The sequence below is a fragment of the Epinephelus moara genome, chromosome 22 (assembly GCF_006386435.1).
Source record: "Epinephelus moara isolate mb chromosome 22, YSFRI_EMoa_1.0, whole genome shotgun sequence".
Classification (NCBI taxonomy): domain Eukaryota; kingdom Metazoa; phylum Chordata; class Actinopteri; order Perciformes; family Serranidae; genus Epinephelus; species Epinephelus moara.
The window spans coordinates 21,378,821-21,404,508 of NC_065527.1; the positions used below are offsets into that span (position 1 = coordinate 21,378,821).

The following is a 25,688-nucleotide window of genomic DNA, read 5'->3' on the forward strand; positions in this document are numbered from 1 at the left end:
GTTAGCCAGCTAGGGTGCTACCTGCTTAGTACTAATCCCTTTAGAAAGGCCACTACAAGAAAATGTGTTATTTGTTTGGATTGTCAAAGGGACAGTGAGCCATAGATGTTTGTTTCTGGCTGCAGTTAGTGGCCTAGCTGTAGTGCGCTAGCATTAGCATGCTAAAATTTGCATGCTAGCGTTAGTGCGCTAGCCCACCAACTGTTTTTTTCCAGGATTGTGCCAGGTGAGAGAAAGTATAGAGTGCCAAAGTCACGCCCCTTCCAGTGAAGCTCATGGGACCTTAGATCGGAAAAAATATGAATGTCAGTGAATGAGGAGAGAAATATTATCTTTTGGTCCCGTTTGAGTTGTGACATGAAATCCAAATATGTTAATGAATTTAAAACATAAATTTTAAGGTCAAGAAAGTCATACTTTGTGGTAGAACTGTTGAGATATAAGCTTTTGAAAAAAACGTAATTAGAAAAACTACACAGGAGGCGGTCGCGTATGTGACGTCATAGCTTTCGCTGGCTTCCTGCAGCTTGGAGTGACTGCAACCTGGCACAAAACACACAGACATCTTCAATCATAAATCGATTAATCATTAAACAGTGGAATTTCAGCGGGGAGGCCAAGCTGCAGGAAGCGAGCGAAAGCTATGACGTCACATACACGACCTCCTCCTGTGTACTCTTGAGTCTTTCTAATTAAAAAGGTTGTATCTCAGCAGTTTTACCACAAAGTATGACTTTCTTGACCTTAAAATTTATGTTTTAAATTCATTAACGACATATTTGGATTTCATGTCGCAACTCAAACGGGAACAAAATATTATATATAACATAATATTGCTCTCCCCATTCACTGCCATTCATATTTTTTCCGATCTAAGGTCCCATGAGCTTCACTGGAAGGGGCGTGACTTCGGCACTCTATTGCATAATGAAAGTGATGCTTTCAGGCCACACAACATAAGAATTATTTTCTATATTATTATGTAAGCCACTACACAAAGTATATGCCCAATATTGCTTTTTATTAATGTAGTATTTCTATAGTATCTTGTTTAGTACTGAAACATTAGCTTTTTTCCATAACATTAAAAGACAAAGTACTCACCTATTTCTAACATCAACCAGTTTCTTTCATGGTTATATCATTTTAATCAATGATTGTCAAAGATTACGCTCTAACAAAATGTATATTAAAAATGATCAGAATCCATGTTTTATTTAGCCTATGTATGCTCCAAGAATGATTACTTCATTTCAATTTACACATCAATTGAGATGTGTGTCCTGAAATTAGCCCTTCTCTTGATTCCTTTTCTTTTTGATATTTTGTTTAGGTACAGTGATACCTGCTGGATTTCCTCTGCTGAGATGGGGTAAAAAAAAATTTATACATTTCTCGCCGTATTTTACAACTAAGACAGACACAGAGGTCCCATTTAGATACTCTATCTTGTAAAGGGTCCTTGGTTGAAAAAAGGTCGAGAACCTCTGCTCTATATCACCTTAAAAGTGATTTTCTGAAAGTGATTACTTATTATTTCACTTCCCTTGGTTTACAGCTGTTTGTTAGTTTACAGGTCATGTTAGAATTTTCCAAACAGCCTGATATTCCATAAGATGAATCACTCTAAAATAACATTTTCTATTCATTGTGTTAATTAAACATAATGTGGTTCAGGCTTTTCAACACAAACTCATAATACATCCTCAATTATGCATCAGTCAATTTATTAAAAACAAAACATTAAATAAACATATTTACATGCACTCAAAATATATGACTCATCAGAATGTGGAGTGGTGAAAGGTATCGATCGGTATGCATAATATACAAAATGAGGTGTTTGTGGAGACTTTGCTCTTCATCCAGGATTATTGCAGTCAAATGAGAATTAGTCAGAGAACCTGCACAGGGATTTATGGCAGCTGTGGTTTCCTCAACAGTTTTTCAGCCGTAGGCGTATTTGTCCGTTACAGTTTTATCATTTGGTGTCATCTGTCCACTCAGCTTCATCAAAAGCTTCACAATAAGGCCAGCCTGTAAGGAAATAAAAAATATAAGTGTTTATGTTTTAACATAACTTTAAACATGTGAACCATTTAAATAGTGTAGGAAAGGTCCTGGATCAGTTACCTGTTTTGTGTGCACAATGAAGTTCATTTTATTGTCACCACTGTGTATCTGGAAGTACTGATCAGCGTGTCCAAGCTGCCACATGAATGTGCCATACTCTAAACTGATGAGAAGGACCTGCAGGTGCAGAGGTTTATTAAATTATTATACGGAGGTTATAAGAAGCATGCACAAAAGAGATACATTACAACAAATGCTTGATTAAAACAATGAAGAAAATCCTATTTACATAATTATTAAAAATGATGAGTTTTTATTGATTAATCCATCAGTGTATCTAGGATTAAGTGGAGAATGGGATATACTGTTTTCACTTCCTACAAAAGCATCTATTACAACTGTCCAAGCAGCTTGTGCAGCAAAACTGCAGATAAACATTTGGAACATTTGGTGTATAGCTGAACTTTAACACAGGGAATAAAAGATGGCGATACCTTGGTCTCCATATTCATGAGGTGCAGCCCCTTTGTGTTGACCCCGACGTAGACGCGGATGACTTTGTGGTTGCTGGCACTGGCCTTTGTGTAGACCTGCCCTGTGAAGAAGGCGGCGCCGTAGGTCGGGATGTCCCAGCAGTTCTGCAGGAAGAGTCGCTGCAGGTGGTGCATCTCTTTACTCACCCCCTCACTGGTGCTCAAGGCCTGTCAGAGAGGGAGGGAAAAGCCTGTCAATCAAGCCAGCATGGGATTTTATTTGATGACTGATAGGGGTTTTTCTACAATGAAAACCTTGAGCGTACTTTGTATTCATGCAGAATCCTGTTGGTCCAGTGGTACGCTTTGCTCTTCACTTTGGATATCGGCACAATTGATTTCAGGTTTTCCTCACTATTGAAAAGAAAACACAGAGAAATGCAGCTTTTTTCGAAACACACACACCACCTCAAACATTCACTTGAGCATGACATATCACATACAAAAGTCCAATGCAATATGTATTTAAGCATAAATATGATGTGAGACAGAGTTTTACTTGAGGAATCCTTGCTTGTGCTTCTTGCTCTCATAGCTGCCGTAGATGATCTGCAGGAGGAGGCTGGCCAGTGTGATTAGCTTGCTGTCTGGGGCAGGAAAGAAGCCCTTCAGGAGGCAGTGACGGGCCTCGTCAAACAGAATGAGGATGGCCAGAGGATCCTCCACCTGGGACAAAACGGTAAGAAGCAGAGTGAGGAATCGCTCTTACCACATTTCACATGCAGGCTATAAATAAGCAGCTTCTTTTGTATAAGTGAACTACCTTCTTCTCGATTTCAAGAGGCAGCCGGACGTCCCTGCGCAGGAAGAGCTGAGGCGTTTCCCTTTGAGGGTCCAGCACCGTCAGGTCCGTCACAATCTCTGTCCAGATCCGCAGGTGCTGCAGCGGCTTGTGGTAAGGCTTCAGCTGCAGGTCTGACACACAAAATGCACACCGATGTTACTGCAGTCTTACAGTTTCATTGTCTACGTGATGAGAAATTCTGAGGTTGAAAGATATGAATTTTTGAAAAGATTTTGTTGCAAAAACAAAAAAGCAACACACAACATTTGATTAAACTTTTCTGATATTTGTTTGGCCACAATTGGTTTTGCAGCCACAGGATGATGATGATTTTAGAGTGATTTTAGCACGTGTCATATGAGTGAACTCACGGAGGTTCTCGGAGCACATCCAGATGGTGAAGTACTGCTGGGTGTCCTGTGAAAGACGCATGCCCTCCATGATCTGCTGCACTGTTGTGTTGTTGCCGTGCTTCAGCTCCACAGAGCGATAAGAGCCGTCCATGCGGTAGATACGCACCTTCTCATACTTTAGAACACAAACATGCCATAAGCAAAACTAAATAAATGAGCTCAGTCCTTTGTAATTAAAAAATAAAATCTGCTGGGCACCTCAGATCATGCTTGAGACATTAGCACCATCTTGCGACCAGCAGACTGAACTGCTGATCATGTTTAGATACATTCATAACAAACTTGATCTTCCTGTTTGCAATATAAATACTTACAGGTTTGCTGCTGGCTTGCTGCAGAAGCTTCACCGCCTCCTCCCATTCGTTCTGTTTGTTCTCCTCACACACCTGCAGAGGTGATTTCTTCTGCTGGTCTTCAATGTGCTGTTGGTGGCAAAGTCAGTATCGCTATTTATTGGTTATCGTCTTCCTCTACAACTGTATTGTTAGATGTGATAAAGTGCATCATAATACATAAAAGCTTTATCATAAAGAAGAAAAAAGCAATTACTATATATGTCAAATTTACAATATAATCAGTCAGTATTACAATATATCCATTGTAATGAACATCAAATATTCAATTTGTCAAACAATAGATATAACGTTAAGATATAACACTTTACTGATGTTACAAATCAAATTGAAAAGTATATACATTATATACATATACATACATCATGATATCAAAATTATAATGGCCATTAAATCATCCATTGCAGCTTTAGGAAAAAAAGAGGAAGACAGTCAAGTGTTAAGACAACACCAACATCACGTTTCTTACCCGGTCTATCTCAGGGTGCTGCAGCAGGAGTTGCACTATCTCTGCGTGGCCTCCTCTGGCTGCAAAGTGCAACGGGGAGCTGAGCTGACCATTCAGCAAGTTTGGATTACAGTTACCTTTCTCCAGTAACAGCTTAGTCGCCTCCACTTTACCGTGCCTAGATGGAACCAAAGAAAACTTAACCACAGTCCAATATTAAAAACGCAAACAAAAATCCAAGAACATAAGAGCTTTTAGATACATGAGGTGAGCATCAGACTCACCAGCAAGCATAGTGAATGGGAGCCCAGTGGTCGCTGTCCAGCTGCTTGACTGAGAAGCCGCTGTCCAGAAGCTTAGACAGCAGCTCCGTGTCTCCTTCACAGGCACTGCGGTGGAGGGGGAAGTCCTCCACCCACTGGCGCTCCCTGCAGAGAATTTTGTTAATAATCTTTTAAAGGCGTTTCTTTTTTAAAGACTGCCTTATGAAAGGTGGGAAGAAAAAGGAAGTCAACAGTCATAATCAAACCTGTGACACAAAGAAATGAGACACAAAGAGGTGCAGAGGTTGACAGGTGGAGATGACAGCAGTTATAAGTGGTTCATGTAAGAATAACTCCTACTTGTCTTCTGCCACACAGTTAGGACCGTGTTGCCACTTCTCCCTCTTGGGGATCTGGATCTTGGAGTAGTCAGGTGCTCCGAGCCCAAAGTATGGGTTGATAATTACTTTGTCCACCTGCAGACATTGGCCCAATGGGCAGGGAAGACAAATGGAGGGCGATTTAGGTCGCAGTGCAAATAGAACCACATTTTCCAAGTTTGAAATACTTCCTAACAATGGACAAAAATGCCTACTCCCCATCCATTTACTATGAAGTATCTTCAAAGTTAACTCACCCTGTTGGTGTACTGCAGATCAGAGCCGTAGAGCGGGTTGAGAATGCACATGTCTGCCTTCTCCAGGGACATCATCTTGCTCTTGATCTCCAGAGCAGTGTAGCCCATGTGCAGCCCCTCCTCACTCAGTTTGCCTTCACTGCTGTAAGCCGGGTTGCTGACATTGGTTTTCACCCGCTCAACGGGTGCTGGTCTGAACAGAGCGGGGATGGCGTGAGGCACTGTGTGCTGCTCTGCTAACCATCTACGGAGGTCAAAGACAAGATACAGTTTAAGCTTGGTTTCCACAAAGCCTCATCCAAGAAGATCATGTTTTTAAATTTATTCTTACTTGTCTAAAGCCAGAAGCATCTTGGAGGTGATGGAGCAGAAGTGGGTGCTAGTCTCGCTGCACACCCGCATGATGTCCTGGAAGCAGTAGAAGCTCGGGCTCCCGGCAATATAGACAGGCTTGCTGTTATCTGTTCAGGGGGATGTATTATTACATAGTATATGACTATTTTTTACAATATCTGAGGCACTGATTTAGAGAGACAGATTCTTTGTTTCTTGCTCACCTTTAACACTGACTGGCACAACAAAAAGTGAGGCCTCTTTTCCTTCATTGTCTCCATCTAGAGGGAATTTCTTCATGTGCACCACACGCTTTCCTGAAACCCAAAACTGTTTTTAGATCTCTGGTTCCCAATCTAAGCGGTCAACTCAAACACATGTGCAGTCTGTGAGGAAGAATATTCTTTACTTTAAAGAGATAAAAGGCAAAAGGCTTGGAGACACTGTTTTAAATGGTCAGGAGGGGTGATACTGTATGCATGTCTTAAATTATAGATATTCATGAGTGCAAATGTCACAAATGTCCCACGCTCACCTATGAAGCCTTGGTTGTTGGATATCGGTCTGATTGTCTCGTCGACATAATCCAATATGGATTTGGATTTGTCTCCTGATGCTTGGATCTTTGTCGCCAAGAGGACTTTCTTTCTCTTCTTCTCCTTTCCCTCCAAAGGCACTTCAATCAGCAGGATCTTTACAGGGACCAGAAGAAACATAGGAACTAGGTTAGAAATACAGGACTGAAAAGGTAGGGAACTGGCTGGCTGAATGCCTGTCTAGATGCCGGGAAGACGCTCTGCTGTCAGACTCAGCACATTTACCTCATAGGCTTTGGCTCTGTACTCCTTTGAACTCAGGCTGACTTGACTCTTTGGGCGAATGACAGCAACAAACACATCCTCGAGGCTGTCCTCGTTGCCCATACTGCTGACTCTTTCTCAGTCCTGACAAAACCGTCTACACAAGGGCCAAATGCTGTGGAGAGGCATCCCTGAAACAGAAGATCACAGGGGGAGCAAATGTTATCATGACTGTTAAGATTAATAACAATTTTATGTTGATAAGACCAGATCCAGCTCGAGGTTAAAGCCTGGCATTTCTGACAAACTCACAATAACCCTACTCAAAAAGGTGCTGATATTTCAAGAAGGTTTTTTGATGCTTTATATAACATATCACATATAATCAATTAGTTTTCCAATACAAAATCTAACTGCATCTATTGTGAGAGTTGATTTATCGTTTATGTCGTATTTCAAGCAATAATGTCAGACATTCTCTAATATCATCTTCTCAGATGTGAGGATGTGCTTCTCTAAACTAGGACAGAGTGTTGGCCGAACAAGTAATTTATCATTGACCCTAGAGCAGGGATGTCAAACATATGGCCCAGGGGCCAGAACCGGCCTACCAAAGGGTCCAATTCGGCCCACTGGATGACTATGCACACCTGATATTGATGCACCTGTGACAGCTAAAAGGTGTCAGGTTTAACCAGTGAGCGGATACTTCATGTAAAATGCTGCCTCAGAGGCCTCTCTAACCTGACCAGCATACAGCTCTCTGAAATAACAATAAATAGATTTAAAGATATTGAACATTGTGCAAAATATTATTAACCAGCAGCTTCAGTACAAAAGACTCTGTATCAGACTTCTATCATAAAATAAGATGGCTGGCGGGTGTTCATCATTTGTTTTTGTAAGTGGATGAATGTTTTCAGAATAAATTCCTTTACACAAAAAAAGGGTAAAATCTGAAGGGGTTGTTATTATAGATTATTATGTAATGGTTTTACTGGTCCGACCCACTGTAGATCAAACTGGGCTGTATGTGGCCCCTGAACTAAAATGAGTTTCACACCTCTGCCCTAAAATGTCAGTTCACTTGTGAAAATTGCACCACTTGATTGTAATGCATCTTTTAAGAACCATAGCAGACGGTGTTTGAGGTGCATATGATTGTAATTCATTACAAGTTTTATTACTTTTTAAACAAAACCCTACCAACTGTGATATATGATAGTAAATGCACCTGTGTTGCCTTATGACTGTGGTTATAAGACATATCATGGAAGCTTACAGCAGCTTGTACCATGCCTTATCAGCGTGTTATAACTATATTATGGCAATAGATTTCGTAGTTATCTGCAATGCAGTGCAGACTTCAGGTTAACCCACTCTCCAATTACTTATAGTAACAATCAAGCAACAATAGTAGCTGCTCAAAATCAACTTGTTGAGTTCAGAGGGGGTCACGCCCCGGAAACCAAAGTCTGTTGTCTTTGAACAGTTATTACACAAAGTGAATTATGCGCTGTATTTAAGACTACACTTCGTGCTGTCAGATCAAACCAATCTTGACACATATTCCCGACCACAACAAACAGAATCAACTTTTTGGACTGTATCAGCAGCTGTAGCCGGGATGCTACACTCATCATCACCGCTTTTCCGCTCGCTGGCTGTTGAAACTTACCGAAAGCGACGTGACTTTTTCCTCAAACAGACCAAACACAGCCTCGCTCAGCTCGCGGGGAGTTTCAGCTTGTTAAATTTAATAGTCCGCAGACGGCATACTGCCCCAGGTAAACTTCCACGGCAGATATTTGGGTTGAGGTAATGTTTAGTGGTAGGCCTGTAACTTGGGGCAGGGCTGCAGAGACAAACAGAGGAATCGTGTTACGTTTCATGACAGCAGCTCCGGTCGGACAACAGAGAACTCTGGCGGTGAGGGGGACTCAGTGCGGCAAAACTGTCTCAAAATACTGCTTATATTCCTATAAAACAAGGATTGATAATACTGATAATGATGACAAATACTAAGTTACTATATAAAATGTATTTTAGAAATATGGATATAATCACAGGGACATTATTAGTGAGAGTGATTTATTTTACCTCTTAATTGCTCCACCCTGTCATTTGAACATGAAGCTAACTGTTACAGCTAGCAGCTAGTTAGCTTTATATTTAAAAGACAGAGTGGTGTCAATAAAAAGGAAAAATAAATCACTCTTACCAAAAAAGTCCCTGGAATTATATCCATCTGTCTAAAATACATTTTACAAAACAGCTTAGTATTTATCATTGTTATTATTTATTAATTTAAAGGATTTTAAAACTGTAACTGTTACAGTTAGCAGCCGGTTAGCTTAAGTTTAGCTGCTAATCTAAGCTAACCAGCTGCTAGCCAAAACAGTTACCCGGTGCTAGACTTTGTGAACCGATGTGGCAGGCCTTGGGTATTATAGTTTATAAAGGATTCAAATTTCAAATAAGTCATCAACCATCTATATGTGTTGAAAATAGCTGCTGAAATTAGCAAGGATGATTTTTTAAATATTTTTTTAATACATGAAAGGTTGACATTTTAGTAGAAATACAAGTAAATATGCAAGATAAAATGTTATTGACACAAAGATAAAGTATTTAAAGTAATAGAAACAGAACTTTGTACTGCATTACCCTCCTGAGACCCAAATGTTTGTTTGGTATGTATTTTTAATTTCTCCGAGCTGTTAGTTTGGATTAGTAGGACCTATTAAGCATTAAAAAAACCTAAACATGGTCAACAATAATAAAGTCCCAATGTCCACAAACAAAACGATAATAAAGTCCCAGTGTCTTCAAATGAGCCAATGATAAAATCCCAATGCCTTCAAAGGAGTACTTCCTAATTAACAATGTCTTAGCTTGTTACTGTTGCTAAAATTGGTAAATTGGCATATGAAACTACAAACTATTAATTGTAAGTAAACAAGTTTCATCGTAAAAATGTGATCAGGTTGTAGCTTGCGACAAGCTACAATTCTGATGGCTGCCATTTTGTTTTTACATAGATTAGTGTATTGGGGTCTTACTACCACTATATAGCATAGAAAAGTGTCCATGAATGAGGACAACAGGTCTAAGTTAAGCAGAATGAAGTATAAGGTGCAGTAAACCCAAAATGTGATGTCCTCTTAAGCAGGATTTATACTTGTGCGGCAGAACCTACGCCTTAGCCTACACATGTCGCCTACTCCGATGTGAGCATTTATACTTGTGCTGGTGTCTCTGTGTCACTCTGCAGTGACACCTCCAAAACACTAGTCGGCAACAGATGTTTCTGTGGAGTGCTTTAAAGATTAGTTGATTCAAAACACACATTAAACATGGCTTAAAGAGACAAACAAATCAATTTCAGCGTGCACGCATACATCAAACCAGGTAAAAATGTTCACGCTGGCAATAGCGCGCGCACACACAACCCAGCCCCTGATGTTCTGTCCTTAGCCCCTGATCTTTCCAAATCCTAAAAACGCCCCTGGTTTAACCTCCTCATAAGTCTCCATAATGACACGCTGCTCACTATGCGAGAAGCAAGCTGCACATGCCCTCTCCATTGGTGCATCACTGAAACTGTGATCGACCCATGCGGTCTATTTAAGACAGCTGTGGACGCTCACTTACCTGAATAAATTACACCTGGCTTGACATAGCCGCTCCTCCTCAGCCTGGCTTGGCATTCGAACAACCAATTAAGCCAAGATGGACGTGTGAGACTTTGTCCAGCCTCGCTTTTCCACTTATCCTGGATTGCTTAATGCTATTTTCGAACAACGGGCCCCTAGTTACCCGTTTTCTCATGTTATAGTCTTTATGCTAAGCTAAGCTAAACTAATTGGCTGCTGGCTGCATTTAGCCATAATGGGAGTTTTTTTTTCATATTTTCAGACACTGCAAAGACATCATTTACTGTATCTCCTGTTGGCAGGCATCATTCTACCTGCCTAATATTCTACAATGAAAGGAAGGAATGGAATCAAATAGTTTGATAACATGTTTTATGAGTTCAAGTTTATTGTTTTAACTGGTATCTTAAAATCTTTTCCATGTAGGGTCAACAGAAGTATTAAGAGCGTTGTTGTTTTTTTTCTAGAAGAAGGGGGTTTGTGTATGTTTGTGTGTGTTTTTTAATCCATTTTGAAGTTAGAGCTATGCCCCACAAATTTTACCAACTAGTACAACATGAGGTTTCAGTGTGGATGAAATGGATTTCACAAATATACAACTTTATCGACTAATATGTACATTTTAATTGAAGAGATTGTATAAAACTTCAGCATATTGGCATGTAACAGAGCAACTGAAACATATAGTGGTCTCTTTGAAACAAAAATTAACATACAATTTCGATACATTAACTAAAATGCCGCAATAATAACATCAGGTGCAGCTCTAGTGCACATGAGAAAGCATGGCTTTGGTTTTATTTGGATATATATTATTACATATTTTGTCTTTTTTTATTGGTCCACAGCTGAGAGATCATATTGTTCCCGGCGTCGTCCCCTCTCTGCTGGTCCATGTTCAGGACGAGTTGTCCTTGCACTGACTGAGAATCTCTTGCATCTTCTGCTGGATGTCCGCCACCCTCTTGGCCCACTTCTCCCGCACCTCGTCTTCGTCGTCCTCTGTCACAGCTGTGTAGGCCATGAGGGCAATGAGGCCCATGTGGAACAGGTGGGTGATGTGTGAACAGCGGCGCTCCATGATCTCACGGTTGCCGTCGCAGTTGTCCAGGTACACCTTCAGCAGGGGTCTCCCAAACAGCAAGTTGGTGCCCATCACACCGCGGTAGTATATATCCAGGCTCATGTCACTTTTGTCTCTCTCATAAGTCTTCTCAAATTTCTCCATGTGGCGCTTAGTGTTGTCTGGATCTTTCTTCACCTCCGCCACCATGTTGTTGAAGGCAGTGTACTGGTGCTTAATGTACTCCTCGTACTTGCCGTAGGTTTCGTTCACCTCGTCGATGTGGATCTTCCTCAGGCATTGATGGTTCTTCTCAGAGATGCTCTGCAGTTTGGTGTGGAGCTGCTGGAAGTCCTTGTCTAGAGCGTGGCCCTCCTCCTTGATCAGACCCTTGCGAGCCACCCCAACCAGGGAGGAGACGATCCCAAAGATGGGGTCGATGGAAGAGGCGAAAGAGGAAACCTTCTCCACGCAACACAGCACTTTGGCTGCAGTTTTCTTGATCTTTTCTGCATCAGCCATCACTGCTGCTTTTATTCTGCCACGGTAAGATCCACACAAAGCGAGTCTGGAGGCTGGGGGACACACAAAAAAAACATATTTTAAAATATATTTAATATATCTCAAGGATATCTTTATCATCCTAGAGCGGCAATTTGTTGCGCAGCCAGTAGTAAAACCAACAGAAGAAACAATAAATACGGTGCATTAAATTCAAATACAACACAATATAAACATCACATTGAAAGATTTGTAATGTCATTGGCAGCAGTCTATTGGTACTGCATCTGGGCAGATTGTATCTGCACCCAGATGAACTCCTTTGACAGGGGCCGGCTAGGGTCAGCTAGAATTGACTTGGCCCTCTTCAAGGTCCTAACCTTGAGCAGATGAAGAAGGAAGCTAGTTAATCCTTGCTCATGCATTTGGGCAGCACATAGGCACTTTGCTCTTTGTTTTATGGATTAAGTATTATGGTTTTATTGTTTTTATGACTCTCTTTCCATTTTTACAATGCTTGTGTATTTCTGTCTTTCTCGAGGCATGTGCAATACTTGTTACATCCTCTATTTTTAGTGATGTTGCATGTTTTATTATGTCTGTGGTGTACCACTGTTACACAGTAGGGTCATGTTGACTATGTATTCCCAGCTGGTTGCCACTATCATTAGACGTTAATATTTGGTTGACTTTAGGTTATGATGTCGGAAGTTCAAAGTCAAGACAACATCTAATGCCAACATTAATTTGACATAGGAAAATGTAATAATAGTAACATCCACACAACGGGAAATTATAGTATTGTCAGACATGTAAATTATCGTCAACTTGATTTTCATTCCAACCAAAATTTGACATTGGTCCCATGTAGGAGTGCAACGTCTTTCTGACATGTTGACATCCAGTGCCTGCTGGGTTTGCTTCAAGCTAAGTGAAGCTAGGTGGAGCACTGATGCCCAGGCAAAAATTTCCTCTCTCATCATTCAAGGTCGTGCCTGCAATTTTGCTGCACACTTTGAGGATACCCTAAAAGATATTCCTATTTTTGAGGGAAACTAAACCATACCAGCTGACAGAAGAGAATGAGAGGACTGATTCAATAAAACGGGAATAGAACATTTACATGAACGTATTGTCAACATTTAAACTTAGAAGTTTATGATTAAAGTACATGCACTGGAGGGCTTTTCTACACACAGCATCCACATGAAGCTCAAAGGTTGGCTTGTCATCAGCTTCAGTGCCAAGATATTTCTACTGCCGCTGCTCAAAAGTTAAATCATTTATCACCACAGCAGAGATGACCGTAGGATTCTTCCTAAAATCTATTGTCATATCTTTTAATATAAATCTGTACTCTGCATGGTAGCTTCAGCTTCTGACCACAATCTAAGAGCTTTACCCAAAGGATTGGTCACAGAGGATCCCAAACGTTTCCTCCTCTTGCATTACCCAAAATTAAGCTCATGGCTGACTCTCAGTTTGCTGGTGCTACAACACACATGTCACCAGCTGCTGCACGAACGCCATATTGTAGAAGGTGTCATCTTACAGTGTAATGTTACTGGCAACAGGTCACGATGAGGGCTTGTGTTGTCTGCAGTGATAAACAGAGCTCAACATGTGAGCAGAGAAGGAAACTAGGGCAGGAAGTAATGAAGCTGATGATTTTATCAATTCTTTAGACTATAAAATGTCAAAAAAAGAAGAAAAAAAGTGATGAAGATTGTCATAACTTAACATATTAAAGTAGCTTATTTTGTTCAAACAGCAGTCTAAAACCCTTAAGTATTTACTTTAATAGCATAGCGAGCAAAGAAAACCAGTAATGTGCACACTTGAGACACTTGAAACCAGCTGATTTTTGGCATTTTAGCTTTAAAAAAGATGACATAAGAAATTAACATATCATAAAAATAGTTGCCTCGTCATTTTTTTGTCTATTAATTATTGAAGAAGTTGTTGCAAATTACCAGGAAATGGCACAGAGAGGTTCCTCCTTCTTTAAGTGACTTAAAAAACATTGTTGAGGATATATATGACATGGAAAGACTCACTCATTTACTGAGATTCCAAAAAGAGACACCATCTAAATCTCTTTATGAGCATGGCAAACGTGTTTCAGGTGATCACTAGGATGAGTACTGTAATGCCCTATATATTTGTAATTTACTTCAGTGACACTCCAGTTTTGTTTTGTGTTTGTATGTTATTTTTGTGAAAACAAATTGTTAAAAAAAGCAATAAAATTTCAGTTAAAAAAAGAAGTTGTTGCAGATAAAAAGGAAATTTGTTTTTGTTTCTCTACAATGTAGGAATTCAGAGTTCGCTTAAAAGAATGACTGTGTTTTGGGTAATTATTTTAAAACTTATTGTTTGTTATAAGGGTGCATTATTACATCCTAGAAATCTTTAACTAGTTTCTGAGACCACAGACCAAATCAATCTGTGAGCATCTTTCTCATAGTTGTGACATTAATCATCCCTCTCAATGTTGTCCTGCAGGAAAAATAGCAGTGGGTGTGTCTTCATAGTTACACAAGAAAAAATAAGAAAATAAGCAAATGGTTACATGTCGTGACCTTCAAAGTGTCATCTTTATCACTTCAGATAACTCCAGTGGCTATTTGGCACCTTTAACTTTAACTTGGGATGTTGCTTTGTTTGTTTTTGAGCCTGTTTCTCTCATTTCCTGATTCCCAACAACACACGCACATGAATCAACCAACCATCTTTCACGTTCTTTTCATCAGTCCTAGCTCATTCAGATATCACACACAGTTCAAACATCCTTTAGATTACAGATTATAGAGCACTCAGAAGACAGATGTTTACTCACCAGAGATAAAACTGTCGGTATTCCTCTGTCTACTGAAGCCGTCTGTCTTTCCTTGCCACCATTTTCCTCCCTATAGTCAAACAAGGACAACCCCTTCCTGCCAAATAAGGTGGCAAACACGAGGAAGTGACTCATGCATGCCCTGTGCTGATTGGTTGAGGGGAGTTCCTCCAGATGCACTGCGGCTGCAGGCTCCAACCACAGGCTGCAACAATGACAGGGTATTCTTTTCATTGTGTTGTTTTTATTACTGGTCCCCACACCTTCCAAACCAGTATGTTGCACCAGATACCACAGAGATTACCATTAACATGAAGTGAAAGAGACTGTCACACTTAATAACCAGGAAACAAGATTGCTTTTATATCAGAGTATCTCTAATAACGCTGTGAAAACTTTATTTAAATAAAGAAAAACTAATAATATTCCATTATTTTGTGTCCAGACTACATGTGAACACATCTTTTAGCAGATATATTTGGTGACAATAATCTTGAAACATGGCCAGAAAATACACTTAATACCTTTTATTATATTGCTTCAAATTCTTCAGTACATATATTATATGGACAAACACAGATGTAAACTTATTTGACTGCTTGGCAGAGGCATACAACCGCTAGGCAGTAATTCTAATGTTTTGTTAATTTGAGTGAACTGACCGTTTAAAATGCCTGAAAGCTAGTGGTCGCCTCAGACATCCGCCATGCCAAAAAATGTAATGTTCCAAAACAGATAAAGTCTACAGAAATCCTGTGAAAAGATAGAATAAGCTCCTACCCACATGGTGGACAGATAAATACAGCTTTCATAGCCAGAATCTCAGATCATGAGTTCATATTCCCCTAACACACACACCCAAAAAATCTTCTCTTCCACACCAGAATATTACTCTGGTGGAGAAATGTTAAAAACCCTTATTTATGTTTTGTTACAGTCACAGTAAATGTTATAGTACCACTTAAACTCCCACACAGATCATTAAAAGCCACAAATTCCCAGGAACAATTCCTGAGATGTGAACTCTGTCCTAACACGTAGCCACGGCCTTGATGGTGTTAAACATAGAGAATCATGGCACCGATTCAACGTCAAGAGGAAATGTTCCGCTACCCTTTACCTCTGAAGCTGAGAGGAATATTGTGAAATTCAACACAAGTACCAGGAGCTGGTTTTACCGAAGAATTGTGTGTGTGTGTGTGTGTGTGTGTGTGTGTGTGTGTGTGTGTGTGTGTGTGTGTGTGTGTGTGTGTGTGTGTGTGTGTGTGTGTGTGAGACATTGGTCCCATGTAGGAGTGCAATATCTTTCTGACATAATGACATCCAGTGCCAGCTGGGTTTGCTTCAAGTTAAGTGAAGCTAGGTGGAGCACTGATGCCCAGGCAAAAATTTCCTCTCTCATCATTCAAGGTCGTGCCTGCAATTTTGCTGCACACTTTGAGGATACCCTAAAATCTATTCCTATTTTTGAGGGAAACTAAACCGTACCAGCTGACAAAAGAGAATGAGAGGACTGATTCAATAAAACAGGAATAGAACATTTACATGAACGTATTGTCAACATTTAAACTTTTTTTTAACATTTAAAGTTTATGATTGAAGTACATGCACTAGAGGGCAGAATCTGCTGGAGATATGTCAAAAACTTTTATTTAAATTTTGTTACAGTCATAGTAAATGTTACAGTACCACTTAAACTCCCACACAGATCATTAAAAGCCACAAATTCCCAAGAACAATTCCTGAGATGTGAACTCTGTCCTAACACGTAGCCACGGCCTTGACGGTGTTAAACATAGAGAATCATGGCACCGATTCAAACATCAAGAGGAAATGTTCCGCTACCCTTTACCTCTGAAGCTGAGAGGAATATGGTGAAATTCAACACAAGTACTAGGAGCTGGTTTTACCAAAGAAGTGTGTGTATGTGTGTCCTGTAATTACACAAACACTCATTTTGAATTCACATCTCTACCTTTATACAAGATGTCCTTACCCTTACCTGTAGTGATATTTATCTGTCTATATTGTGTAGATGTGAGTTGCTGAGTGTTGGAGATGTCGGCCGTAGAGATGTCTGCCCTCTATAATAATGGAACTGTATTGGAGAGAGGGCAGACATCTCTACAGCTGAAACAGCACTACGTGTAAGAGGAAAAATATGTATTTTTGATGTTGGGGTGAACTGTCACTTATGGACATATATATAAGTTGAACATAATTATTTTTGTTTTATTCTGTCTTCATGTGCTGCTTATAATAATTATCACTCTTAGTGTAAACTTTAACAACACTGATACAGTGGCTGAAATTATGCAGTTAGTTAACAAGTGCAAACATAGCTTTTGTGGCATACTGTACTATGCACTGCACTATGATTTGCTGATTGATGGATCTATTGTTGAGCAGCACATTTTTTGTGACCTGGTTTTGTTGCCAAGGTCAACTCATGGCCCATCGGGTTCGTTTGGCAGCCATCTTGAATGGATGTCCATGCTAACCCTGATTTTCATTACTCCTGAACCAAACAACATACAAAAACAAATGAACCCACTTTTTCAAATAATTTGGACACCAGGAATCAAACAGAACAGTCACTGACATGCTATAACCACTCTTTATTGGAAACAGGCAAGTGACACATTTTAGGCAATATAACTTCTGCTGTTTTGTTTGCCAGTTGTTTCCTGCAACAGCCAAATGTAGCTACTTTATTATAATATATAATGTTTAATACATACAGTAGGCCTACTTGTATAGTACAGAGGTTGTAAAAATTTATCATTTTGGCGCCATCTGGTGGTAGTATGAAGAATTACACTGTGGTACACTCTTGAAGCATCTAATTTCCATCCCATTACTTTTCAGAAGTATAACTTGTTAAAAATGTTTTGAAAAATAGCACCAAGACATCTTAACGAACGGGAACACTTTAAGAAAGGTTTATTTGCCCAATAAGAAACATACATGCAATGTAAATATAGAAGAAACAAATATGCATTGTTCAAAAAAGATGAGAATGATTCTCAAGTTTTCCATTCTCTCTATGTAAACACGACAACACATATGAGCTATTAAAGTCCAGGGGTTTATAAATTAATCAAAATAAATGATGTGTCATTGACATGAATTGGTGCCCCATGCACATTCAAAGAGTTTACATCCCCAAACAAAAGAAAACAGAAAAGTAAAAAGGAAATCAATCCTTTGTACTCAGCAGGGGCACATTAAATGAGAAAAGTTGATCTATAGGAGAATGAATATTTAAAAAGTAATACAAAAGTACTGCATTATATTACATTATATTTTTGTATTAAATTGTCACCTGAAGTTTATGCTGTCCTTTACATAAATGGAGACATTTTCGGAGTGCAATAAAGTGTTTGATGCTCAAAATGATTTGTCTCTCCACTAATCTTGAAGCAAAACCTACATCCATGGTAGCAGCCGAGGCTATTCCCTTTGGACTTGCCTTTATACATTTTTTTTCCTGACACACTGTAATTATTTACTCTTACCACATACAGATCCCCTCATTACATTGCTTAAAATCATGTATGTTTAAGGCTGTTTAAAAGATCTGATTTCTCATGTCCCCACCACTTTCCAACATGTCACAAAAGCCCTTGTACATAGCAGTATGACCCCCCTCAGCTTCCTGCACACCAAGGCCCCTTATGTTAAAATATCATATCATAATTTATCAACTCCACTAAAAACTTTTAACAATAATAATAAATAATCAGATTAATCAAAGTGAAATTAATTAACAGTATTTTTGATACAGTTACTAACAACAGGACAGTGGATAATGTATCATTAGCTTTAGGCACACATAGAAACACATTTTTCCATTAGCTTTACTGTAAGTTTTGTAGACACGTTCTATGTCTGCATTGTTCTGTTAAAAGTCAAGAGAAGTGCAATTAGTTTCCAACTGTTATCTACATTCACATGGCCTGATTATTTAATAGAAACTAGAGGAATGTCTATTCTGTACCCTCCGGCTATACAATCTGTGTTGACAGCTAACCAAATATTACTCAACAAGGACAAGGACAAGTCTCTTATGTAATATTTGACTTCCCGCATAGTGATATGAGACAAAACGGGAAAACATCTGCAGACTTTTCCATGTGCTACATTTACACACACATACACACACAGCAGATACACTTTCCCCGACCCCTCAGAGCTCAGGACCTCACACTGCCTCCGTCTGTGTGCTCTAACGGCTGATTTATTCTGTGGGATGCTTGTCCAAAAATATTAATTTCAAGCATATTTGTCATAATGATGTCACTCATACAGTAGAGATACATCCAGTAGACGTTTGGCAATGCCAGATTCCATAAAATTTTAACGAACTACCACAATTTTAAGTAAATGCGATACTTTTCTGTACAGTGCAACAAATGTTTGATACATTAAAATAATACAGATGCAGAAACCATTGAAAATAGCAAACTAATGTCCTACAGTTTCATAAATTTTAGTAGTTTTTGCATTTGTATCATAATGATGCATCAAACAGGCCAACGGTACCTTGTCAAGGTTGCTTTAAGTTCTTACCAGAGTAAAGAAGAGAAACACTGATCAGCTTGCAGCGTCTAGTTTGCAAGAAGATATATGTCTGGATAGCAGCTGTTTCTTCTTCAGAGTCTGGCTGAAATGCAAGCTGATCACTGTGATTTTGTTTCACACCTTTCTCAGTTCATTGTTCTTCATCTGAAAAGCATCAGATTCAGGATGCCCCTGCTGGATGACGTGAAAATGTCTTTGTTATGTCCCTAAGATGAGAAAGCCTTTATACTAACCACTACATTTTTAGACATTTGTAAGTGGTTTTGTGAACAGTAGGTTCGAGTGGCTCGAGTCCACCATGGTGGTTGCTTGGGTCCTCTACCAGAGGCCCGGGAGTTTAAGGGTTCTGCACAGTATCTTAGCTGTTCCTAGGACTGCGCTCTTTTGGACAGAGACCTCAGATGTTGTACCTGGAGTCTGCTGGAGCCACAGTCACAGCCCAGAGTGCTCTGATTATCACTGGCACCACTGCTGCCTTTACTCCTCACATCTTTTCTAGCTCCTCTTTCAGCCCGTTCTGCTAGCCTCATGGAGGGTAGCGCTCTTTGTGGCTCATGGTGTTCATCTCGTAGCCAAGCTTCTCTAGGATCACTGTTGCTATGGTGTTCGTCTCAGTAATGGTCTTAGTGGGGATAATTTGTAGTGCTGCATTCACATCATCTAGCAGACTTTCAGACTGTACTTTGTCACTGGTAACCGGCTTCGGGGTGCCAGGATTCCAGCTTATTCATTATTCTCAATCACAGGTCATTCACCCTCGCTGTAAGGGAATCTGTCCCGTAAGGGATTGGGGCTTGGTACCCAATCTCAGAGTGTGGGGATGATGATGATGACATCCCCACTTTAATCCTCATCAATCTCTAGTTGTGATAGCAGTTGCTGTTTGCGGTGTTGAAACACTGGGCGAGGAGTTGTTTCTTTGTCAGTGTAGACGTTGGGTTTCGAAGCATCCATATGTCCCACATCCTCTGCATGTAACCCCTCTCGCTGGAGTTACTTGTATAGTAGTATTACAACAGTCCCTATTTTCTGCTCTTGTCCATCTATGTTTTGTTCCAGTAGCACATTTGTCATCAGGATGCCCTGGTTCCCCAGCACCTGACGTGAACTTTGTTCACACGGACGACGTTCGAGCCAGTATGACTCTTGCTTTTGCGCCTTCACTCATCCTGAGGTAGGCTAGTTAAGAACTTTGCCTAAGGGTTCAGACTGGATATGTGTTACCTGCCCTGACCAGGATATTTATATACGTATATGTATAGATTTTCTTTTCTTTTTTTTCATCACCAAGTTCTCTCTATTGAAATTCTCAGTGTTGTATTGACACTTTTTTCAGTATTGGGCCTATTTTGGACCTATTTTGGGGCTGATAAGACTGATAAGAAACGCTGTGGGAAAATAGATTTTCTTTTCTTTTTTTTTCATCACCAAGTTCTCTCTATTGAAATTCTCAGTGTTGTATTGACACTTTTATCAGTATTGGGCCTATTTTGGACCTATTTTGGGGCTGATAAGACTGATAAGAAACGCTGTGGGAAAACATTCACCTGTAGCTGATGCACATAGACAAGCCCTGTTGTAACTAAAACACTTTATTTTATTAAAATATTTGATCATAAAGTCATTCTCCTCACCAGCTTTTGTATTTTTAATCCTTTTAGCCTTTTACACATAACATGCTATGGCAACGCAGACATCTTAAAAGTGGACTTAAAGAAATCTTTAACAATGGCTAGAAGCCCAGCAATACATTCACATATTCAAAGGACCACTTTCTTGAGTTGATTTTTGTATGTTTGATTCTGAACCACAATAAATGAGGGATGTGATCAGATGAATACCCCTCACACACAAACACACGACCCTGCTCCCACCCCTGCTCTGTAACGTAGCGCTCAGCTGCTCCTCTATGGTATTTCCCACAATAACATCCCAGGTCCACACACTGACTCTGTCATTTTGCCTCTGACCCCCTCCACTCCTCTTTCTCTCTCTCACTCTGTCTCTCTGTCTGCTCTTTCTGTCCCAAGGGAGCCGGACCGGAGTGAGGACGAACATCTTCTGGTTTCAGGTATGACCCGAAGCAGGCTGGAGCAACACATGAACACATCAGCAGGTTTGACACAGCAGCAGTGGATGGTTTGCTTCAGTTTTGGGATTAAAAAGGTTTAAGCCTGCCATTGAAATGGCCTGGAGGGGTGAGCTGAGGTCGACCTCAGCTCTGACCAGGATCGAATTGTTCCAACTGTTTGTTTGGTTTTTATATTGGCTGACATACTTTCATGATGGGAAAGGGTTTTTTTGTGTTTTTACTAAAAAGCAGGCGTATGCCAGACTGGGAGAGAACTAGAGCTAATTGGACATTTAGTTTTACCATCATCTAATCTGTTTTAGATGATGAACAAATATTGATTTAGTTAAAGTTTTAGCCACATTGTGCTGCCTGTCTGTGATAAATGTACAGTATGTTTAAATGCTCTTGTTCTGTTGAGCAGTTCATTGATACTTTATTAAGTATTCCATTAGCTATTTAAATGATCATATTATTTTCCAATTTGTTATTCATGGGGTTATGTTTTTACTTAATGTTGACTCAGTTGTATTTTTCTCACCTTTTCCTCTGCCAATCATCAGAAGTGACCAATCGATGATGAGCAGCATCAGACGAGGTCCAGTGAAAATGCAGAAGATGTTAATTGAGTTGATGGTGCTGGTGGGGTGAGTGAACTAAAAACATGCCAGATTGAAAACACCAAAAATACCATTATATTCACTCACAGAGGTTTTAATGCAACTCAGTTAAATATACCTTTATTTATCCCGAAGGCAGTTTTACACAGCAGCTCGTCACCCAGGTCAACAAATACCCACACAATGAAAAGGAGAAATAAGAAGAACACTTTTAATTACAAAGCTAAAACAATCAAAGGCTATAATCTTCTAAACTATATGTGAAACACATTAATAAATACAAATAAAACACACAAAAATATCTAAAAAAATGTCTAAAAAACACAAACTAAGCTCGACAGAGCCATAATAATTACCTATGAATAATTAAGAGGGTGGACAGCGAGGGGAACAAAGGACTAAAGATAATACCTTTACTGGCAGGTAGAGCAAAGTGTGGAAAAGTCTGGATAAGTCTGGAAAAAAGAAAAGAGAGTATGGATTATATTTAAGTTTACAGATGTTCCCCTTTTCTGTTTTCTAAAATATAAAATTCAGATTTAAAAAAGATAATTGATCATATAAGCAGATTGTATTTCATGCTGTTTGGAGCAGGAATCCAGTACAGCCAAAATATTTACCACTGTGTGAGAGAGTGTGTGCCAGAGTGAGCTTGATGTCATTGAAAGCAAGGCAAGAAGTATGGCATGCGACTTAAAGCATGCTCCTAAGCAGAGCTGCCTCTACGCCTGTACGCCACAACCTGCAAAACAGCTCTGACCCGAGTGCGGTACACTGTAACTGAATCAAACCTGGACATCACAAATAACAAAATATTAAGCTTGTCTGTGTAGAAAGTCTGCATCATAAACATTAACCAACCTTTGACATTCTTTGAGAACAACTCCCACGAAAACCTGATGCCTCTACATACACTAAGCCTTTGACATATCTCTGTCATGTTTTAGAGTCATTGGTTTGAGTTATGGTGCTGTTCAGAGACCAGACTATGACGATACACCCAACCCAGAGTTCCTCAATCCGTCCTGGATGACCAGCATCCCCGATGATCAGCCGCTGTCTGAGGTCACCATGCCTGGGACCCACAACACCATGGCCCTGTACGGCGGTGTGTATGCCGAGTGCCAGACCTGGAGCCTGGCCTCCCAGCTCCGAGCCGGTGTTCGCTTTCTGGACGTCCGTGTCCGTCACGTCAAGGGGAACCTCACCATCCATCATGGAGTATCCTATCAGCGGGCACACTTTGGCCACGTACTGGAGGGTGTGGCTGACTTTCTTAGTGAGTATCCCAGTGAGACAGTGCTGATGCGGGTGAAGGAGGAGTTCAGTGAGACGTACGACATCTATGGTGCTGTGGTAGACTACATCCATCGTTACGCTCACTGGGACCTGCTGTGGCACAGCCGGCTTGTGCCGACCATGGGAGAGGCCCGAGGGAAACTCATCGTCCTGCAAGACTTTCCTGGACCAGACCTGGGGATGCGCTATGGCTCCCTGGACATAGCTGATGACTGGAGGGTATGAAAACGTATAATTCAAACATTTGTCATCATTTTACATCTTGCCGTAGTGGTATGATTATGATATGAAAAGCCCCACCTGCAAGTTGATGGGATTGGTTCTTTAGGTATGTGACATATTAAAACCCTGGCCATTTGAATCCATGCTTTTGAGACATGTCTTTGAGACTTGTCATTGATACACTGCGATTCCCTCTCAGCCTTGACGTTGTCTGGCTATTTTGCCTATGATATGTCTTATAGCATATAAAAACAATGTTAATAAGATTTAAAGCTTTTATTTCCATCGGAGGGGATCTTTATATGAATGCTTCTGAGTTATTCAACATTTTGCGTTCCCTGTAGGTACCCACACTTCTGCATGTGGAGGAGAAATGGCAGAGCATCTATGAGCACCTGGAGGCTGCACCTGCTGGAAACAAGGCCCAGATTTTCCTCACCTACAGCAGTGGAGCTGGTGTGTTTGCATACCCCAGAGCCGTCGCTCAGCGCGTCAACACACAGCTGTATGACTACCTGAGGGCCAAGACGGACCTGAACCAGCGCCTTGGAATTGTATGCATGGACTTCCCTGCTGCTCCCATTATGCAACTAATCATTGACTTCCAACTGAGAGAGAATGCAAAGAGAAAACAGGTCTTTAATGCAGCACCTAGCAAGGCAAGTTTGAAATATACAATTTCCAAACTGAGAAGGGAGATGATCAAACATTTTACTGTTAATGTCTGAGCCAAAATCAAGCACAAGGGAACAGTAGACTAGTCAATGATTGTACATTCAATAAGGCATCACTATGGACACCACATATGACACTTGTAGCTCGGATTTAATAGGTAGGCCTAACTTTACTCCTTTACAGTAATGAATATGATTTAAATTATACCTCAGATGAAACTTCTCGTTGTGTCATTCAGCAGAGACACTGGAAACAAAATAAATGTCCCATAAAAATAAATCAGACAGATCAGAAATGGCAATATGTAAAGTTTTGTGCAGTAATAAACTGCTGAAATGCATCATAATTGCTGTTTGTTTTTAAAACTAATGTGCAGTATAGTTTTGTCGTCATTTCATTTTCCATCTTGTCCTTACGAGGTTTCCAGCAGCCTTGACATCTGTGCAGCTTTTTTTTAATAATAAAATGTGTAAGTGTAATAGGATGTGCATAAAATCCAAGGATGCAGACAAAAAAATCCATAGAATAATTTTTAGAAATGACAAAATAATAATAATTTTTGTGTCAGGTCATTTGGTAGCTGTGGTAAAGCCACAATAAGCCGACTTTTACTCCACTCCACCTGGGGAAAAGAACACAGGTCAACAGATGATACAGATGTTTGCCAGATTTTGTGGCTCTGTGTCTCTTTGAATCACCATCAGGAGTTATGTTTGAGACAGTCCCGATGTGAGCAGTCATGTTTCATCGTCACAAGGTGGCAGTGCTGCTGCAGAGGCACTTCACACAAACATGTTATTCTGGCTCTTTGGTGTGTGTGTGTGTGTGTGTGTGTGTGTGTGTGTGTGTGTGAGAGGTGGCGACCAGCAACAAGAGTGACAACCTTTGCATCACAAACTTGAACTGTCACACCGCTGAAGGAGAGTGCTAATTTCACCTTTGATTTATTGTCTTTGTCTGGTTTACCTTTAATAACTTTTTTATCATTTTACTCGAGTTTTACACATTAAAAGGGAACTCCACAGATTTTACACATCAAAGTCTGTTTACAGGTCTTGAGGACTGCTACTGCATATGGGGAAAAAAGTTGTATAAAGCCTTTTGTGGCTCCTCGGGATCAAAAATACATATTAATCCTCTTACCTGTAGTGCTATTTATCAGTCTAGATTGTTTCGGTGTGAGTTGCAGAGTGTTGGAGCTATCAGTCATAGAGATGTATGCCTTCTCTCCAATGTAATGTCACAAGATGGCGCTTGGGTTGTGGTGCTCAAAGCGCCAAAAGAACACCCGCAAACTGTTCAAAAGAAAAAAAGAAAAAGACATGAAGAAGAAAAAAAAGAGAAGTGAGCTGCTGCTTATTTCTGCTTATGACTTGGTAGCCGCTACAAGTGAAACACCCGAATCTCTCACTGACCTCTCTGTGAATGTGTTGCATTTTTGGTAAAGTAGGCATCTTATATTGGCAAGAATTTAGAAACTCTACATTGAAAAGCTGCGAATGGTTCATCATGTCTATCATA

General features: G+C 40.1%; 3 protein-coding genes across 3 annotated transcripts; 1 reads left to right on the top strand and 2 right to left on the bottom strand.

The window, feature by feature from the left end:
• Nucleotides 1–1,703: 1,703 nt before the first annotated feature.
• krit1 (KRIT1 ankyrin repeat containing) lies at nucleotides 1,704–8,515 on the bottom strand. Its single transcript, XM_050035290.1, has 17 exons — nucleotides 8,316–8,515; nucleotides 6,659–6,828; nucleotides 6,373–6,529; nucleotides 6,062–6,154; nucleotides 5,836–5,965; nucleotides 5,505–5,748; nucleotides 5,228–5,343; nucleotides 4,889–5,032; nucleotides 4,626–4,782; nucleotides 4,118–4,225; nucleotides 3,762–3,918; nucleotides 3,370–3,521; nucleotides 3,106–3,272; nucleotides 2,873–2,960; nucleotides 2,568–2,774; nucleotides 2,134–2,250; nucleotides 1,704–2,037 (listed from the first exon to the last, which is right to left on the bottom strand). Exons 2-17 carry the CDS (start codon nucleotides 6,758–6,760, stop codon nucleotides 1,948–1,950), a joined length of 2,229 nt encoding a protein of 742 aa, XP_049891247.1. The 5' UTR covers nucleotides 6,761–6,828; nucleotides 8,316–8,515; the 3' UTR covers nucleotides 1,704–1,947.
• A 2,148-nt stretch (nucleotides 8,516–10,663) lies between these two features.
• rpz2 (rapunzel 2) lies at nucleotides 10,664–14,817 on the bottom strand. Its single transcript, XM_050034283.1, has 2 exons — nucleotides 14,697–14,817; nucleotides 10,664–11,931 (listed from the first exon to the last, which is right to left on the bottom strand). The coding sequence occupies exon 2, from the start codon at nucleotides 11,876–11,878 to the stop codon at nucleotides 11,192–11,194; it is 687 nt and encodes a 228-aa protein (XP_049890240.1). The 5' UTR covers nucleotides 11,879–11,931; nucleotides 14,697–14,817; the 3' UTR covers nucleotides 10,664–11,191.
• Nucleotides 14,818–21,212: 6,395 nt separating this feature from the next.
• On the top strand, nucleotides 21,213–24,521 carry si:dkey-266f7.9 (uncharacterized protein LOC100006223 homolog). Its single transcript, XM_050034562.1, has 4 exons — nucleotides 21,213–21,351; nucleotides 21,915–21,998; nucleotides 22,919–23,489; nucleotides 23,837–24,521. The coding sequence occupies exons 2-4, from the start codon at nucleotides 21,928–21,930 to the stop codon at nucleotides 24,218–24,220; spliced, it is 1,026 nt and encodes a 341-aa protein (XP_049890519.1). The 5' UTR covers nucleotides 21,213–21,351; nucleotides 21,915–21,927; the 3' UTR covers nucleotides 24,221–24,521.
• The last annotated feature ends 1,167 nt before the right edge of the window (nucleotides 24,522–25,688 follow it).

Bases quoted from the DNA above. Each gene is read 5' to 3' on its own strand.
- krit1 (XM_050035290.1), bottom strand. From the start codon at position 6,760: ATGGGCAACGAGGACAGCCTCGAGGATGTGTTTGTTGCTGTCATTCGC. The intron at 6,155-6,372 runs GTGAGCGTGGGA...TTTGGGTTTCAG, and splicing joins CAACAACCAAGGCTTCATAG to GAAAGCGTGTGGTGCACATG. The intron at 3,522-3,761 runs GTGAGTTCACTC...TTTGTGTGTCAG, and splicing joins GATGTGCTCCGAGAACCTCC to ACCTGCAGCTGAAGCCTTAC.
- rpz2 (XM_050034283.1), bottom strand. From the start codon at position 11,878: ATGGCTGATGCAGAAAAGATCAAGAAAACTGCAGCCAAAGTGCTGTGT.
- si:dkey-266f7.9 (XM_050034562.1), top strand. From the start codon at position 21,928: ATGATGAGCAGCATCAGACGAGGTCCAGTGAAAATGCAGAAGATGTTA. The intron at 21,999-22,918 runs GTGAGTGAACTA...GTCATGTTTTAG, and splicing joins GAGTTGATGGTGCTGGTGGG to AGTCATTGGTTTGAGTTATG. The intron at 23,490-23,836 runs GTATGAAAACGT...CGTTCCCTGTAG, and splicing joins ACATAGCTGATGACTGGAGG to GTACCCACACTTCTGCATGT.